Consider the following 20,202-nt stretch of genomic DNA (forward strand, 5'->3'; position numbering starts at 1 on the left):
TGGCTCCCAGAAGCAGCCAGCATGTCTGGCTCCTAGGCTCAGGGGCAGCCAGAGGGCTCTGTGCATTGCCCCTGCCTGCAGCTCCTATTGTCTGCACTTCCCGGACAATGTGAGCTGCGGAGTCGGCACTCAAGGAGGGGGCAGCGCGCAGAGATCCTCTGGCTGTACCTGCGCCTAGGATCCAGAGAGATGTGTCAGTTGCTTCCAAGATCCACATGGAGTCAGGGCAGGTAGGGAGCCTGCCTTAGCTCCGCTATGCCACTGACTGGACTTTTAGTGGCCTATTAAAATCTCCCAGATTCGTTTCAGCCACCGGGAGATCAATTCCCAGCCAGTCTGGGAGCGTTGGCAACACTAGTTGGAAAACTTATTAATTTATTATTAAATTTTAATGCAAAGAGTAACTAAAACACATAAAGAATTACTCCAGTGATAGACCATTGTTCTAATTTCTTTTGAGATAACTAAGTTGCAAGTCATATTAAACTAAATACTTCCAAAAGTTATGAAATAGTCATATTTTATCTTATAGCTTTGCATTTGAGACATAATTAACAAGTATATTTATACACACTCATGCGTGCGCACATCCCCACACACACAGGCTGCATGACTGAGAACAAAAATATGTTTTCCGTTTTTTTTCTTTTCAATAAAACCTTCTTTTCTCCCTTTAAAAATGTTCATCTTGACATCTGAAAATGTGTAACTGGATTTATAATTTATGATTTCACAAAAAGAAAACAATTAATACTTCAGAATAACCAGGTAGTGTATTTTAGAATTTAATTCAATAATTATATGTAGAATCTGGGATTTCAAATGCATATTGTCATGTGGTTTTACAACTAAGCATTGCTGCTACCTATGAACAAAAGATTGTATTACATCACACAGTAGTATTTGAAAGCTGTATTAAAGGTTCTCAAAAGTGACAAATAAGTAGCTCCTTAAACTTGTATTTGTAACAGAGAACATCCCATTCTTTCACAAAATGAGCCACAAGTAGACTTTCAAGTGTCCTGGTGACGCTGACTAGCTCTATCACTAACAGTCAAAGATGACAAGGATTTGATAGCCGAGATTAGAACTAACCAAACAACCACTGGAATGTACAAATCACCCAATTTTCACAAAACAAGGCTGTATAAGTAAGGTTGTATTCTGTTTATATGGTATGTTTACCCAAAAAAACGATATTAAAAGTATGTTAAGGACTGACACACAACAATAAAAATAAGTAAATCAGATATATAACTGTTTTGCAACACTTAGGCCAAAGTCCATCAAGAAAGTATTTGAAGGTGCACAAGTGTTCAAAACTACCCCCAACTGTGATTACTTTAGCTTTATTGTTTTGTATTAGAACTTTAATATTATGATAATGCAGTTTCTGTTCAGTAAATGTATTTGTTGGTTTTCTAGTGATTATTTTTAAATAAACATAATGGACCAAATATATCTCTAATGAAACTCCATTAACTTCACCGGATAGAATTTGATCCATTGCTTTGTTCTGCATAGGTACAAATACTCCTTCTGTTGCATATAGGATTTCTGTCAATTGTAGTTAGATTTTAAATATTTTTCCCTAAGTGTTAACTTAGAGAACTACCAGCTATCTAAGGAAATGGGATTTTGCTGGTCCAGCTCTTCATCAAACAAAAAAGGGATGGTTTTATTGTTGGTGAAAAATTTTTTCTTTAATACATATTTTGGGTCAAATTTATCCCTAGTGTAACTCTTGACACATTTTAGTTACTCTTTGCACTAAAAGTTAATTAACAAAATATAGTTTCCAGCAAAAATATCATCATATAAATCATTGGTAAACTCTGCCTGGAATACTGTTTTCAGCTCTGGTCACCCCATCTCAAAGAGAATATTGCAGAAATAGGAGGAGCTCACAGACAAGAACTATTAGAAGCACATGGAAAGAGTCTGAAAAAATAGAGACTTTTCTTTAGAGCAGAAGTGAATAAGAGAGGATGTGATAAGAGTTAACAAGAATATCCCAGTTATCCTTTAAGTGCTTACTGCAGATTTTCTTGCATCTTCCTCAGAAGTAGCTGGTATGGCCACTATTAGAGACAGAATACTGGACTAGATGGACCAGTGGTCTGATCCATTTTTGCAATTCTTTTTTCCAAAGTCAGTTGGAAGACAGATTGAGATATATGAAAGACAGTTGTAGTTTACAGATTGTAAATATTGAGATTCACTTAGGTTGTTTTAAATCCAACCCGTTGTGAAATTTTCAGAAAATGAAGAAAAATGTGACACGAAAAAATAAAAGATTTTACTCTGTGTTTTTATACAGATGCATCAATTAAATGCAGTTGTGGGACTTTCCCCCTACTGAATAGAAAGCAGTTTGCTCAGAAACTGAGAATTGAATCAGGGTGGATTTGATTTAAATCACTAGTCAAGCAGACTCGATTTAATCATGGATTTCTTCATAAAAGTGTACTCTTGTTGGTTGTTATAACCTTAATACATATTCTTCACAACTCAGAGATAGATGTAGGTTTCATTTTTAGAAGGTACACACTATACATTTTTAAAGTGATTTATTTTGAAAATTTTTCTGATTAGTTGTACAGCTATATCAGAAAATGAATGATTGGTTACTTCATCTACCAAAGGTAATTGAAGCAGATATTTATGGAAGTCATTGAGAGGTGAACTATCTCCAATTCAACAGGTTAATCATTAATATTTGAAGGATTTTCTTGCCATGCTGTATTAGGAGGAGAACATCACCAGACAGACATTTACATTGTTTTATTTAACTAAAACAACAACGTTATGTATTCTGGATTGTTTGTTTTTTTTCAACAGCAAACATATAATATTTTAACAGAGCAAGCATATGAATTATTGAATTTAATAAAACATTCAAGTTTTTTAAAATCCGGTTTGTTTTTGTTAAAATTGTTTTTAACTAGAATAGTTAAATGAAATATTAAAAAAAAATTAAATCTACTGTGTCAGTCAGGTCAAAATGAGAAACTTAAAATATTGGCTTCTGCAGCTAACTCAGTCATCTTCACCTTAATTTTCCTGTTTGTTCATAATCTGGAAAAGAAAAACAAGCTTTCCTGCTTTTTCAGGTCCCAAACGACTTCTCAATTTGGAATGAATTAGTCCACAGGAAGAAAATATTCTTTCTACACCAGCAGAAGAGCTACTGCTGTTAAAAGTGAGATTGTTACTTTAGCAGTCTCTGAATCCAAGTGCTTAAGTGACTTCCACCAGTTCACTGGTGAGACTTTCTTTAAAACATCATCAGCAAACATATTTCTTGAATGCTTCACCCTTAGCTCTGAAGTGTATTATAGTTGGCATTATGGAGGGATGATTGCTGGATGTCCATGATATAGCCAACTCCTTTTCTTCAGCAGTTAAGGTTTGACCCTAGTACTGAGTATTGAGAATATTTGCAAGAAAATGAGCTGTAGATAGTGTTTGTCCCATTTGTTTTTTTTAATGCTTGTAATTTAACTCTGTCATTGCATATTTCTCTTTTTAAGATCTCACTCAGTTCCTTCCAAATTTCAACAGTGTCAGCAATAAAACAGCTATTTCCCTGCATTTTGTTCAAGGCTACAGGATACTCAGCATGTTTTCAACATTTCTCTTAAGCCCAATGTTCAGAACTTTGGCTGTGATGATGCCATCTATTTTTTCACGATTTTGTTCATAAACTGTAATCTGATTAGGCCAGTTCTTGATATAGTGCTCAAAACAGTCCACTACTGAATTCCATCACACATCTTGTGGGAGAGTTAGCTTGGTTCCTCCCACTTTTTTTCAGAGCAGCTGCTGCAAAGTGGTTGTTACGGAAGTATTTTGCAATTTCAAACACATTAGCCTTTATTTCTGGAACACTAAAGGCTTTGGCTAGGAGGTGCAACAAATGAGCGCTGCAACCGTATGTTATTAGCTTGGGTCTCTCTTCTAAATAATTCTTCTCATCTTGGATACATTTGCAGCATTGTCAGTGACCAAGCTGCATACTAGACATTTGAAATTTTTTTCACAGTTTGTTATAGCTTTTATTTTTATTACTTCTTGTCAGTATTCTGCTGTGTGTGCATTTCCTGATGTATCAATTGTTTCTGTAAGGAAGACATTCCCTTCTTCTGTTCTCATAGACTCATAGACTTTAAGGTCAGAAGGGACCATTATGATCATCTGGTCTGACCCCCTGCATGCTGCAGGCCACAAAACCGTCCCTACCCCTTCCCTTGACTCTGCTGTTGAAGTCCCCAATCCTGTGTTTTAGTGACTTCAATTGGCAGAGACCTTCCTGCTAGTGATCCCTGCCCCATGCTGCGGAGGAAGGTGAAAAACCTCCAGAGGCTCAGCCAATTTACCCTGGAGGAAAATTCCTTCCCGACCCCAAATATGGCAATCAGTAAGACCCCGAGCATGTAGGCAAGAGTCTCCAGCCTGACCCCTGTTAGCCATTATACTATTTATCATTGCTTGGTATTCCTTGGGTAATATGTTTTACCATTAAACCATTCCCTCCATAAACTTATCTAACTTAATCTTAAAACCAGACAGGTCCGTTGCCCCCACCGTTTCCCTCAGAAGGCCGTTCCAATATTTCACAAACACATACAACAGGATCATTGTGGACATTGTTCCACCCATCAAGACTCAGGTTAACAATTTTATCCTCTAGAACTTTTGCACTCTGCTCAATTTCTCTTTCATACACTTTATCCAGCAATTTGCCTGCAACATCTGCTCTGTTGGGTGGACTGTATCCTGGTCTTAATGACTGAACAATGTTAATGAAGTGTGGGTTCTCAATCATACGGAAAGGAGAGTTTGTTGCTTAAACAAACCGGGCAATTTTTTCATCAATTACATCTTTTTGTAATCTGCTGGTTCTTATCACAAACTTATCTATGGTTTTTACTGGATGATGGAAATATTTTTTTTTTTTTTTTATTATTTTTTTTGCTACAGGTGATATACTGTGGCTGTGTGACATACATGATGTGACTGAAACACTATCATTGGCAGATAACTCTGAAACTATAAAAAATGATGGTGATCTTGAAGGTGGATAGTCTTCAGAATCCTGTATGTTGAGGATGGATTTTCTTAAACAAAATAAGTCAATGCAGTTATTTAATTATTATTACCATACTGCTCATTTAGTATTACTCATTGCATTCACTGACACTCAGTACTACTATAAAGGTGAAATTGTAAAAGGAAGATCTGCCTATTTCAGCTATTTATTTTTTATCACAACTGCATCTAAAATGATAGTACCATAGAGTAACAACTATATTTTTTGCTCAAACATGAGAATTCAAGAATAGTCCAGAAGGACGACAGGAATTCCTTACAAAAGAAGTATGAAATAAAAATTTTTACCAACCTGAAGATCCTGCATGTTCAGACATGTTCCTTTCATCAACTTCAATGAAGCTTTCTCCTGAGAAGGAACACTTCTTATGATGTTGTTTCATTTGGGCAATCAGGCCTTGCATTTCTTTGTTGCACTGTTTGTATTTTGCACACCTCCCTGTCTTACCCACAGGTAGAGGAACTTCATTAAAATATTCCCAAACTGGGTCTCCTTAACGGCCTGCTGCCATTATAGGTTCTCCTTTCTAGTGAGAGAATAGTATGTTAGATCTCAAATCAATGAAGGCTACACTCAGAAAGACCTCAAGACTTCTGGAATATGCTGCTCAAACAGTTTCACTGTTGTTTCTACTGCCTGCCCCTCCCGTCTCACATTTATCTTCAGACTTCTTCTCCTTGTCCAGATCAATTCTGCCCCCAACAATCTTCTATTCATTGAACTTTTTGAAACTTTTCACTTTTAGAGAGAGGTAAGGGATTGACTCTGTGTACAAATTTGCAGAGGGACAATACGGTTGAGGTCTGTTATTCCTCACATCTATATATTATTTATTTAAAAACATTTTTGCTGTTAACAAGCATGTTATCTCTGGAGACACAAATCCACAGTTTGAGAACTGCAAAACTAAGCATCGCTGATGGTATCTTCTAGACTGAGCACTGAGTCCCATTGGGTAGATAGAAAGATTGACCTAAATAATCTATACAGAAGCCCCTGGAACCCCATAAGAGTGGGTTCCTAATCCATGAACTATTGGAACTCATTTACAAAACTTTTCTTAAACATTACATGAATATATTGTCTCATATTATAGAATTAGAATTTATAATCCCTATTCCATGATCAAATATCTTTGAGCTAAGATATAATGTATCTTAATTAAACCTATCTTTAGATAGGTTTTTTTCCTCAAAAGCATTTTATCAAAAAAATCCAATTTAAATAAAAAGAATCCGATTTAAAAAAAAAAATCCATTGATTTTTTATCCAGCCTGGAATTGATACAGTATGCGTAGGTCCCTACCAAAGTCACAGTCCATTTTAGTCAATTTCACAGTCCTAGGATTTTAAAAATCGTAAATTTCACGATTTCAGCTATTTAAATCTGAAATTTCACAGTGTTGTAATTGTAGGGATCCTGATCCAAAAGGGAGTTGTGTGTGCATGGGGGGGAGGGGGAAGGTTGCAAGGTTATTGTAGGGAGGGTTGCGATATTGCTATCCTTACTTCTGCACTGCTGCTGGCGGCAGCTGGAGAGCGGTGGCTGCTGGCTGGGAGCCCAACTCTGAAGGCAGAGGTGCCGCCAGCAGCAGCGCAGAAATAAGGATGGCATGGTATGGTATTGCCACCCTTTACCTCTGTGCTGCTGCCTGCAGAGCTGGGCCCTCCGTCAGCAGCCGCCACTGTCTGGCTGCCCATGGTATGGTATTGCCACCCTTACTTCTGTATGAAATACAGTAAAATTTCTTAATTCTGTATGAAATACTCAGTATAAGAATAACAATATTTGAAAAATACTGAAGAAGACATTATTACATGGGGAAAGATATGCTCATAATTAGTATGAAAGATTTTAATTAAATTACATATTTATTAGTGAATATTGGTGTAAGATTAAGAAACCACTTAATTCAGACTTTAAATAAAAGTTGAATGAAGAAGATTAAATAGGACATTAGAGAATACAGTCTCTTACACATTTTATAAAGATTATTCTTTTTGATGCTTGTGCATGCTCAAGTGAAGTAGAAAAGATTAAGATAAGAGAAAGGGGAATTGAAACTTCTGTACTGGAATTAAGTAGTTTAAAGCTAAATAACTGATTGTAGTCAAATCAATGGGCCAAGTCCTATACTCTTTTTACTCAGCCCTACTTAGCATTGAAGTGAATGTACATTACACACTGTGCACCCACAGTAGAGAACCAAGCATATATATATAAGGAATAATTGACAGTGTGATATATAGGTCTTATCAAGCATAACTTCTGGATGGCTGCATTACTACCAAGTGAGGAAACTCAAAGTGAATCATGCAGGCTATCTCAAATGCATGATAATAAAATCTTATGCCATACCACGCTATCACGCATTCTGTGTTTGCTATGAATTAAAAACAACTATTTTACAAATGTTTTAGATTTTTACAAAAATTATTGGGATTTGAAAAAAAATCCTCTACCTAATAAACCAAGTATGTTTTTTAGAAGTCCAGCTGTACCAGAAGGGGCCCTAACCCCCTAAAATGAGGGAAAATAGCTTGTCTTTACCTACAAACATTACAACTTTAATGTCTGTTTTTTCAGATTCTTCCAGGACTAGAAGGAGATACTGTGTATTACACTGACAACATTGTCTTCCCAATGGGATGAAACTCCTTTTCTAGCCTTTCTGCATCATGATCAAATAGATTTTATAGCTGTGACACTTCATTTGTAGAAAACTTGTCAGTGGTCTAGGACTAAGTCTTGACTGTCCTGAACTTGGGGCAAATGTCATACAAACGTGTGTGTGTTTGTGTGTACATATGAATGGATACGTGGAGCACAATTTGTATCCTCCACACTTCTGAGGGCACTTGTGCCTAAGGAGTTTTCATACCTAGAGGAAAAGAAAGCATAAATGTTGATACCACATCCCTTCCAGGAGTTCTGCAGGGTAAAGGCAGCTGCAGGTTCCCATTGTTTGGAGACTGGATGCCTCAGGGGAGTAGTAAGCTGTTGATCTCTTGATCACAAATTAGAATCCACCCCAAGTCAGTCATGACCAAAAAGTAGTTACTCTTATATGGCTATTTGTAGGCTATGTGAACGAGTTAGTGGTCTAGGCCCAACTTGTGGGCAAGTGTCCACAAAAATCTCTATGCCATTTGGCAGCCTTGTTGGCAGTCTCAAGAGAGAAGCCAGAGTTTGATGATTATGGAAAATGAATTACCCTTTCACCACAAGAGTTCATCAAGGTTCCAGCAACTTGGCAAAGCAGTGAAAGGAAGTGTACTTTGCTGCTGCCCATTCTGAATCTGTTTTGGAGATAAAGAGATGGTTTCATTTTTCAGGGATGTCGGTACAGTAGAACCTCAGAGTTACGAATACCAGAGTTATGGACTGACCAGTCAACCACACACCTCATTTGGAACAGGAAGTACACTATCAGGCAGCAGCTGAGACAAAAAAGACAACAACAATAACAAAACAAAAAACAAATACAGTACAGTACTGTGTTAAATGTAAACTACTAAAAAAAAGCAGCATGTCTCTTCAGCATAGTAAATTTTCAAAGGTTTATTAAGTCTATGTTCAGTTGCAAGCTTTTGAAAGACCAACCATAATGTTTTGTTCAGAGTTACGAACATTTCAGAGTTACAAACAACCTCCATTCCCAAAGTGTTCATAACTCTGAGGTTCTACTTTATGTCCGTTTCTACAAGCATTTAATTAACTACAAAAGAAAAAAAATATTTTTTTTTTACATGCAAGCAAGAAGAATGACAGCATCGCAATATAAGCTGATAAGTGCTGTGGTAGAAAAAGTGAGGTTATGCTTTTGTTATGCAGTTGACAAAGCTATTCAATATAAATTCTAAAGTATTAAAAAGATGCTTTTCTCTCATTGGTGTCTGATTGTGTGATGTTTTAAATGTTATCAATCTAGTTTCCCTCCCTGTGCTGTATAAGTGTATATGGTGGATATGATCCCAGTAAATCTGAGTAAAAATCCAAAAAGTAGTAATAAATCAGGGGAAATTCTCCATTCTCTTGGCTCGTGTATCACATTAAGATTGTTTTCTTTACCTACAAGTTGTAATTTCAGAAGTCACTAGGTTCACCCAGAATAATTTAGGAATTTAGCTTTAACACAGAATTTAGTAAATTATAGTAGAAATAACCAAGTGAGATTCATAATTGAATTCAGTAAAATAAGAGAAAGAGATTTATAATTACAGAGGAGTCCTCATTTTAAGGCATAGCTAAAGAACAACAGGAATCTTGAGGAAATATGATTAGGGCCGTGGCTATGCATTTAAGGTTTTAAAGTGAACCAGGCAAGATTATTAAAATCATCAAGAAACTCACTTAGGGTCATTTACATGCCAGCAGATACATATCTAGATAAGAAGCTGAGTAGCAGAACATGAAGATGACTACAAAAGGGAGTACTAGCTGGTAGTAACTGTGACCATTGGTCAAATTTTAAGACAATCAAATCTTCAATGGGAAATCTGAAAAAAATAGAGATGGAAAGCTATATCATTTTTTCCCAAATATGCGGTAAGAGGATTCTGCACAAAACATCTTAGACAAAGATTATACTGTGCTGATCAACAGAGCATGAGGGTAGTGCTGAGTGGGTCTAGGACAGGAGAGGAGTGCCTCAGTACTAGTTTAGAGCCAAGTCAGTACTCTGTCTTAAGTAGGGCCGGTGCAACCTATTAGGCGACCTAGGTGGTCGCCTAGGGCGCTAGCATTTGGAGGGCGGCATTTTCTTCAGCGGCGACCGCAGTGGCCAGATCTTCGGTCGCCCCAGTCATCATCAGCATTTAGGCGGAGGGAGCTGGGGTGGGAGGGCGCAGGGAGGGCCACCTGCAGCAAGTAAGGGGGGGCAGCACACAGGGAACTCCCTGCCCCAGCTCACCTCTGCTCCACCTCCTCCCCTGAGCACGCCGCCCCGCTTTGCTTCTGTCCCTCCCAGGCTTGCGGCGCCAAACTGCTGATTGGCGCTGCAACCCTGGGAGGGGGGGAGAAGTGGAGCAGCGACAGCAGAGGAGGCGGAGCAGAGGGGAGCTGGGGTGGGGAGCTGCCGCACGGCTCCCCGGGTTGGGGGGGGAGCTGCCACGGGGAGGCGCCTCAGGGCGGGGGGGAGGTGGGGAGCTGCCGCGGGGGAGGCGCCTCAGGGCCGAGGGGGGTATGGGGAGCTGCCACAGGGCTCGGGGAGGGGGCGGAGCAGAGGTGAGCTGGGGTGGGGAGCTGCCGCACGGCTCCCTGGGCCGGGCAGGGGTAGGGAGCTGCCGCAGGGCTCGGGGAGGCGGGAGGGCGCAAGGTGGAAGTTTCGCCTAGGGTGCGAAACATCCTTGCACATGCCCTGGTCTTAAGCGCTATGACTAAGCAGTCACCTTTTATGTTTGTTATTTTAAAGAGGTAGACAGACAAATCCTGAATTTGTGTATTGTTAACTGTTTAAGAATGATGTATTCACGGCACCAGTTGTTCTGCTCCTGCTCAGCTGACACAGCAAGGACAGAATACTAGGAGAACATCTGATCTTACAACTTTTCCTTAGGGACTACGCACTTGGGACTTAAGTGGTATAAGATCTTGTAATGGTCCTCTGCACGGAGAGTGAATTTTATCAGCAGAGTGGCAATAGGCTCTGGCCCTCAGCCCTACACAGGTAAAACTTATTGAAGTCAGCAAGAGTATTGCCTGAGAATGAGCAATTTAAAGGCTCACAGTGAGTGGGATCACATATTTTGTAGTTGGGGACTTTTTAACGGCAGAATATGGGAAATTTTTTCTCAAAAACTTGCAAAGATATGCCCCCCTTTTTGAGGTATTGGTATAAGAACACAACATAATTTTTCTTACATTTCTATCATTCTTCTCTTCTTATTCCTAAAACTTCATTATAGGTTTGTGTATTCAAACCTTTGCGTATCTAACTGCTTCCCTTTTGTACCAGCATGCGTCTTCAGATCATCCCTGACTGCATTTTAGACCCATCTACGCTGTCTCCCAAAAAAGGTGTTTGCAAGCTACACAAGCATTAAATTACTTTAATTTTCTAGATCAGTCACTTTTTCTGATATTTTTCAGGAACATGGCATTCCAACTGACATGGGCTATGCGGTAGCTCCACACCACTCCGGGGTTTACCCTGTACATGTTCAGCTTTATGAGGCCTGGAAAAAGGTCTGGAATATCAAAATCACCAGCACAGAAGAGTATCCACATCTAAAACCTGCACGGTACAGACGGGGCTTCATCCACAAAAATATCATGGTGAGCTGCTTTTATGATTTTTATATTCAAACTTACTGCTTCAGCTTTTCATGATTCATTTTAAAAAACAAAACAAAAAAAGTGTAAAAGCACAGCATCCTGAAAGTTCACATTGTGAGAAGCACATATGGCTATGTAGAAATTGTAAGGTATAGTTGACATTAACCTGCTAATTAAAATCAGCATGTCTAAACCTCTTGCTGGCATTCACCGTACTGCTGATGAAAGCAGCATAGCTTCTGACATTGGGGCCTATCTGTTACTGCTTTTGATACACTGACATTTTCCTTCAGATTTTTAAGCCAGTAACAAAGTAATTTACAACCAGCTGGAAATATCACCAGTAATACTTTGGTGAGCGTTATTGGTGAGATTTTCAGCTGGTTGTAAATGCATAGCTCCACTGACTGCAAAGGAGTTATGCCAACATACACCAATTGAGAATCTGGCCTTTCATCTTTAAACAGTAAAGTGCTGCTTCAATTGTATGAAATGTCCCTCACCTTGCGACCTTCCCACACATTCTGCCAGTGTGCCTCTTACTATGGCTCAAACCCAGCTAAGCTCTTGGCCCAAGTAGCACAGCTTTGATGCTGGGCAGATCCCCAGAGGGCTGGAGGGAAGAAAGCATCCTCTCAAGCTGTGGAATTATTCCCTGGAGGCAACTCTAGTCCAAATCACCCAATTCTTCCATTGTACTCCCTATAATTCATATTGACAGACATGGACTGCACTACTTTCCTGACTGTGACTTTTCATTACTGACACAAAATTCTCTGTTAACACCATGTAGGTCATTTAGGCAATAATAATTAAGGAATAGGGTATTTCCTGGCTGTTCAGCATTTGCGAAACCCTGTGCATTATTGTCAGTGAAATGTTTTAAAACAACTTTTTAAAAAAGACTTTAGGGTAATTTTTGCATCTTTCCGTATGTGAGAGAGATCACTAATATTTGTACCACATCATACTTTGGGCTGTTTTGAGTGCATTTAGAGGAGTATGCCTGGTGCATTAGCTCCAGCTAATACTTCCATTTAGCTTATACAGTAATTATGGTATTGTCCTAAAGAGTTACCGTGAATAGCATTATCCTGACAAATTAATACTCCAAAATGTAATGTGTGAATCTAGGTTTGGGAGAAGCCTGTTAAAATGATCTGCAGTTAAAAATAAAAAATCACACTACGTTAAAGCTTAGTCTCAGGAAAGCATTAGCTCTAAGTAAAATAATAGGTTTGTAGATACCCTCAGGGGGCGTAAAGCATCTGAATAGGGTTGATTGATTCTGAGAACTCTCCAAATAACTCTGTTCATAAATTTTGGTAAAAACATATCATTTTGAAGGCGCATATTGAATAAGATTTAACATAAGCTTTGAGAAACAGGATAGCAGGGCCAAAAATCAATTTACCGAGAATAATCAGCATAAGACCACCTGTCTCAGAAATCTCAGGGTTTCTGTTCTTCAGAGCAAATGCATTAATTTTCTGCATCTGCAGGCTGATGGTGATGAACACATGCCATAATAAAGACATTATATAAGATTTACCAGAAGCATTTCCCCTCCTGCTCAACTTAGCTCTGTACCTTTGTACCAATTGCACTGATGTTTCATCAGGGAAACCAGAGGAATTTAAAAAGCATTTGTAGGATTATAACAAATAAATTAATTCCATATATTTCATAATTGTAATTGTGATTTATGGTCTATAGCAGGGGTGGGCAAACTACAGCCTATGGGCCTGATCCGGCCCACCAGCCATTTTAATCCAGCCCTCAAGCTCCTGCCGCGGAGCGGGGTCTGGGCTTTGCTTCAGCCAGGAGCAGGGGCGGGGGGCATTCCACGCAGCTCCCGGAAACAGCGACATGGCCCCCTTCCAGCTCCTATGCGTAGGGGCAGCCAGGGGGCTCCGCTCCACATGCTGCCCCCGCTCCAAGTGCTGCCCCCGCAGCTCCCCTTGGCCGGGAACCACAGCCAATGGGAGCTGCAGGAGAACTGCCTGGCCACACCTCCATGTAGGAGCCAGAGAAGGGACATGCTGCTGCTTCTGAGAGCCACTTGAGGTAATCGCTGCCTGGAGCCTGCACCCCGGGCCCTTGCCCCAGCCCTGATCCCTCTCCCACCCTCTGAACCCCTCAGTCCCAGCCCAGAGCAACCTCTTACACCCCAAACTCCTCAGCCCCAGCCCCACCCCAGAGCCCGCACCCCCAGCTGAAGCTGTCACACCCCCCCACACACACACACCCCACATCCCACTCCCCAGCCCAGAACCCCCTCCTGCACCCTGAACTTCTCACTTCTGGCCCCACCCCAGAGCCCGCACCCCCAACCAGAGCCATCACTCCTTCCCACACCCCAAGCCCAATATTGTGAGCATTCATGACCTGCCATACAATTTCTATGGCTAGATATGGCCCTCAGGCCAAAAAATTTGCCCACCCCTGGTCTATGGTCATTATAGAATATAAAATTCTATAGAATGTTGAAAAAAATTACCACAGAAAAGAATGATTCATATACAAGCATAATTTCTTCCGAGTAAGGAATTTCCGTAGTAGGTGTCAGGTTTAAAAAGTCTGAGCCTTTATTCCAGCAAACACCGACTTTGCCAAACTGCTGTTGATAATCACTGTCATTTGAGATTTAGGCCTATATTTTTAAACGTATTTAAAAATCTGGTCCTTAGATGTTCAGCCTTAAGATGTAAATTTTCTGGAAAAAACATTATATATATGAAACCCATCCATTTTCCAAGTTGGGGATACAAGGAAACATTTCAAAGGTGGTTCTATTGTAAAAAGCAAATGCATGAAATAGCAGCACCGTACTCAAAGGAGCTGTTCCCTGTGTATGTTTAGAGTCATACATGCTTATTTTAGTCATTAAAAAAATAAGTTTGTACTACTTTTTACTACCATTAATCTTGCAGAGCTGGCTCAGCTGAGAGAAAGTGAGCTGGATTCTATTGTAACTTATGCATCATCAACAAAAATAACTACATTGAATACAGAATCATTATTGTCAATGATGCATGAGCAAGAAAGAACCAATTTGACTTTCAAATTCTGCACTGAGTTTGCAGGGCTGGCACAAAAGAAAGCCTACTTTTAAGTGGAAACTGCACAGATTTGAATGACAATCAATAAATACAGAACACACCACGCTATTTTTATAAAATCACTTTTCAGATTATGATCTCACCTTATGAACTAAAAAAGTTTTGGTGACAGCCTTAAAATACAGTTAGATTAGACATCAAGTACATAAAGAGGTGTTTTTTGGTTTTTTTTGCAGACTCTAAATTACATCTGGCTTTTCAACAATAGTCACTGCGTTTCAAATAAAAATTCATGAATTACTGGGAAAAAATGACTTGTGGTTTCACTATAATATAAAAGTCACTCGTTTGTTTGTTTGTTCAAAAATGCATTATATACCGATATGTCAGTATGTTAGCTTACCCAGGCCTTAGATTAATTGTCAGTCTAACTACTGACTTCAATTAAAGGTGCAATGCTAAATCTACATAACAGTTTAATGACAGAAAGTAAATGGTAAAGTTACAAAAGTTCATTTGTATTAAATTTATTATTTTACAAAAGGAATGAAAATCATTTTGGTTTGAGACATTTTTCTTTATCATCCTGTTTTTACTCAGGTCCTGCCTAGGCAAACCTGTGGTCTATTCACTCATACAATTTTCTATAAGGAGTATCCTGGGGGTCCAAAAGAACTAGACAAGAGTATCCAGGGAGGGGAGTTGTTTTTCACAGTTGTTCTCAATCCAGTAAGTACTACAACCTGCTTTTGAAATGATTAACAAAAAATGATTAAAGAGCAATTTGCTGATGAACTATGTCTCTCAAGAAATATTGATTTGTCACAGATCAAAGCAGTCTCCCCATCATTATCTAATATGTTTGAGCTATGATACTGTGCAGATATACTATAAGATTTAATAGTTTGATGCTGGCTTCTATTTTATCTGGCTTATAGTTAATGTGGTGTCTAAAGCCAAGCCTCTATCTTTTTTTGTTTTGATTTTTTGATTTTTTAGATTCATCAATAATTAAGATTTAATTTCTAAAAGTATTAAAGTATTGAGAATTCTTATTGTTAAAGCTGCAACAAATACCTTAGGTGAAGTCCATAAGAATCGATATTCTACCCTTGAGACTTCCAAGTTAGACAGTTAGACACATCTACTGGTTTAAGAAAGTCGCAAAGAAGTGACGTTTTTAATGCTTTTTGAGAATTGCTCATTTACTGATTCATAGGCACCATTCACTCTACTTCAAAGTAAAGTTTCATTTAAATGGACCACTCAGTCAGTCTATTTACCCTCTTATTTATCCCTGGAGAAAGAATGGAGCAGCCAGGCTATTAAACTGCGGAATATTGAAGGTTAGCATAATATAGCACAATATTTTTGAAATTGGCTTGGATTAGGTCAGATTTATCAAGAATTGACATGAGACTCCTATTTGTAATTCTTAGGTAAGTTTTGGCCCCAAGGTCAAGGTGAATTTGAATTGAAAGGCAAAGTATTGATAAAAGCTAGGCTGCATTTGCAACTTGCAAATAAGATTTGGTATGATGAATTTACACTGACACTTAACCACTAGGCTGGGGTTTTCAAAGGTGCTTAAAAGAGTGGGACATCTATTTCCTTTCAGATCCTTTGAATAGCTCAGCCTAAACATTATTGTGCCCTCATTTAATACAAACAACGTAAGTGGGAGTTCAGAGGAAAGAAGCTGTCTGTAAGCAACTCTGGGGAATTTGACTCACAATTGGCAAGCAATTCTTTTTCAAAACTTAAATTCTTTAACACTTTAGTTTTAACTGTTTGGGGGTTTGGGTTTTGGGTTTTTTTTTTTTTTTTTTTTTTTTGTAATGTTTAGAGGTTACGAAATGAATGTAAGAAAGAAAAAACACACCTCCTCCACAAAGCTGCAGTCTCCCTAGTTCAGGATACCTGCAGGAGTCACTCTGATCTTCAGGTGAGGCAATGGCATCAGGTACAAATAGAAAAGTATCCTTTTTCAGGTCAGATACATTAATAGGGTGAGATTGGGGCAGCCCTTTGGGTGGGAGGCTTCAGTCAAAAGCTGGATGCTTTAGGAAGTTGCTGCAACTCTTCTAAGGGGTGCAGGGAGGCTCAAGCACCACTCTGCTTTGTCATAATATGGAACAAAGCTTCTCAAGGGTAGTGTGCTAGCTCAAGAAATGGGACTGGAAGAAAAAGATATAGCACCAAAAAATTGGAGTCAGGTGGTGAACTACACTCCAGGATTAGAAAGAGGTACGGACACAACTTAGCTGACAGGACCTCTTCTGATCCTGACAGCAGTGTGGTAGCAAAGCTTAACATGGGTCTGGTTGCTTGAATCATAAACCCATCCAAAAGCAAGAGAGCTGCTTGAGGAGGATTTGTTACTTCTGAGTTTGAGAGGGTGACTTGGCCAGGTCTGAAGCAGTGCTTTCTGACAGGCACTCAAGGAGCGGAGCATTCATCTTCCCCGCAGTGAGATATTTTCCTATGAGCATCCTGATTTTTACAGGGCATGGCACTTGTTACAATGGTGCCATGTTGTTTACTTTGGCACAGGAATTCATGCCCTAGAACAAGAATTCATATACATTTTGGGTTGGAAAAAATCTCATGGATTATTTTGGCTTGTCTTGCGAACTCAGGTTTGGCAGTCTTAACATTAGCCAATTAGGAGGAGTTACTTGACATAGCCAATTCTTCTGCTTCGCTTCTCTAGGCCTTTCCCTACCAGCCTGTCAGTGGGATGATGCAGTCAGCACTCACTACTGGAAAATCTGCAATTGGTATCCGCTCTACTTCTACTGTCTACTATTTAAAAGCCCTTCACTGCTCCCATCTAAGTAAACACATAGCTGCACATGCACAGATGGGGGGGTATCTGATTTAAAAAACAAAATCTTTGGTTTTGTATACATTACTTGACATCTTGCCTAGCACTAATGCTCTGCAATGTTGCGTAGGAGACCTTTTAGTCCTAATCCTGCCAGCTCATTCCCTGTGATTTAAATTAATACAGCAATGCCATGTGCTGTATACTTATCAGATCTCTTAAACAAAACAAGGTTGATGCTATGCTGTATTTGAATGTGACACTTTTGAGGAAACAGACCATAAAATGTGTGTTCCTTTTCCACACTACACTATTGCTGTTACTCCACTGTAGATAGAACCTCTTTCTGCAATTCTGGCTGCATTCTCTCCTGCTTTTTGTTACTTTATTAATATTATTTCCCTTTGTTCCAATTGTCTCTACTAGAATGACTGTATTTAAAAAAAACATTAATATTGAGGATTATGTTTTAAAGCTGAGACTTTAATTGTACAAAATTCAAGACATTCAAAATTAAGATTTCCTTCTCCCCTAAACAGTGCCTCCTTTTGTGTTTTATTGTTTTTTGTTTTTTATTTGAATTATTGTAGCATCTGGAGACCCCAGTTGCAGATCAGAGCCCCCTTGTGTGAGGTACTGTATACACATATAATAAAAAGTTAGTCCTTGCCCCAAAGAGCTTACAATCTCTATATATTGCAACATAACAGCTGATGTATAAAATAGATAAACTGGGGGGAAAGACAAGATGAACAGTGGTAACATAGATGTTTCAGCATATCTGCCTAGCAGTTGTTGATCGAAGGTACAATAGTGTCTTTGTATGAGTTACATTGTGCGATCATGATTATTGTAACATTAAGCAATGTAATGTATTATTCAGCATACAATACAATATAAAATAATGGGCGTTAAATGCGCTCTTTTTTATAATTGCATATACACACAAATAGAATGCCAAAATTTTGCCATGATGAATTGCAGATATAGCTTTAGTGTCTGCCTTTGAAAAGATAGACCATAAGTTTTAAATACTTATTTAAAAATAGTTCCTAAAGCTGTTTGCCTTTGGGCTGATGGATAACCAATTTAAAAAAGGAGGCTTATCATACACATTTTTTTAAAAGTGTCAAATGTATTTATATAATAAATTGCAAGTCTAGCAAAAATGTTTTATTTGTGCAAAGAGTAGACACTAATCATAGAATATCAGGGTTCGAAGGGACCTTAGGAGGTCATCTAGTCCAACCCCCTGCTCAAAGCAGGATCAATCCCAAACTAAATCATCCCAGCTAGGGCTTTGTCAAGCCTGACCTTAAAAACCTCGAAGGAAGGAGATTCCACAACCTCCCTAGGTAACCCATTCCAGTGCTTCACCACCCTCCTAGTGAAAAAGTTTTTCCTAATATCCAACTTAAACCTCCCGCACTGCAACTTGAGACCATTGCTCCTTGTTCTGTCATCTGGTACCACTGAGAACAGTCTAGATCCATCCTCTTTGGAACCCCCTTTCAGGTAGCTGAAAGCAGCTATCAAATCCCCCACCATTCTTCTCTTCTGCAGACTAAACAATCCCAGTTCCCTCAGCCTCTCCTCATAAGTCATGTGCTCCAGCCCTCTAATCATTTTTGTTGCCCTCCGCTGGACTCTTTCCAATTTTTCCACATCCTTCTTGTGTGGACCCAAAGTGTGGGGACCAAAACTGGACACAGTACTTCAGATGAGGCCTCACTAATGTTGAATAGAGGGGAATGATCACGTCCCTCAATCTGCTGGCAATGCTCCTACTTTATACAGCCCAAAATGCCATTAGCCTTCTTGGCAACAAGGGCACACAGTTGACTCATATCCAGGTTCTCGTCCACTGTAACTCCTATGTCTTTTTCTGCAGAACTGCTGCCTAGCCATTCAGTCCCTATCCTACTTCAAAAGATAAAGTACATATTTTCTTATATTTCAATGATCATGACATGTTTTATTTCACAAACTTTCATGTACTTATCATAAAGTAGTTTGGATTTATTTTTGAGGAAATAATCATATATTCAGCCTACTACAGGAAACAAAACTTCCATTGGGAGGAATTCTCTTTATATCACTTGGCCACAGATACAAAAAACATTAAGAGGAACCATTATAAAGGAACCATTACACTGTCAAGTAAATGATATTCTCTTCAAAAAAGTTAAATACTTGTTCAGTTCACAGAAATGTTTTGATAAGGTGAATTTAAAATTAAATTTAAGCCCTCACTTGATTTCACTTACATTGTCAGTTTAGCTTGGACTATTAACATTATGTGAATATAGGTTTTTGGGGTTTTTTTTTGTTTTTTGTTTTTTTGTGGTTTAAGTTATTAACCTGGTTCTGTACGAAATGCATAAGAGTACTTCACATTCAAGTCAATCCCCATAAAAATCAGCCCCAAAACGTTCTTTGTGGTCTGGTCATACAATGGTAGCTTTTCACCAGAGAGGCTTTCTTCCTGTAATAGTCTGGAAACAACCACAAGTACAGAATGAACCACAAACAACAGTACCATATGTGAATCTGTAAGCTTTTGACATATGAGAACCTGTGTTAGTGCCATTTTCCCAGGGCATTCTCAATTCACTAGCCCTGCAGGTAAGAAAAGCATCAATCTACACAGGAAATCCTGCTCTGCAAACGATCTCTGCTACTTATATAATGTGGGACATAAGAGCTAATGTACCAAAGTAGCTAATCTTGTGGTCTGCAAACCTCTGTATTTATTTTGTATGGATTTATATCCCTAGCCTGCTGGTTGAATTGTGATCTGATAGTGGCTGTAGAAAGACCTTGGCAGCAATGCCCATTATGTTTATAAAGCATTGAGTGCTTAAGTGCTACCTAACTGTGAAAGGAGATTGAATAGTTTTATAACTCATTGCCTACTTTTTAA

The 20,202-nt window shown here is 38.9% G+C and overlaps 1 protein-coding gene across 2 annotated transcripts in view; it reads left to right on the forward strand.

Annotated features, from left to right (window-relative positions):
- The window catches only part of LOC128838508 (bifunctional heparan sulfate N-deacetylase/N-sulfotransferase 3), a 110,195-nt gene that overhangs the window by 49,789 nt on the left and 40,204 nt on the right, over positions 1–20,202 (forward strand). For both annotated transcript variants that reach the window (XM_054030756.1, XM_054030755.1), the window contains exons 5-6: positions 11,205–11,390; positions 15,053–15,181. In XM_054030756.1, coding sequence (XP_053886731.1) covers positions 11,205–11,390; positions 15,053–15,181 — 315 coding nt within the window. The remainder of the gene's footprint in view (positions 1–11,204; positions 11,391–15,052; positions 15,182–20,202) is intronic.

This window comes from Malaclemys terrapin, chromosome 5 (assembly GCF_027887155.1).
Source record: "Malaclemys terrapin pileata isolate rMalTer1 chromosome 5, rMalTer1.hap1, whole genome shotgun sequence".
In the NCBI taxonomy this organism is placed as follows: Eukaryota; Metazoa; Chordata; order Testudines; family Emydidae; genus Malaclemys; species Malaclemys terrapin.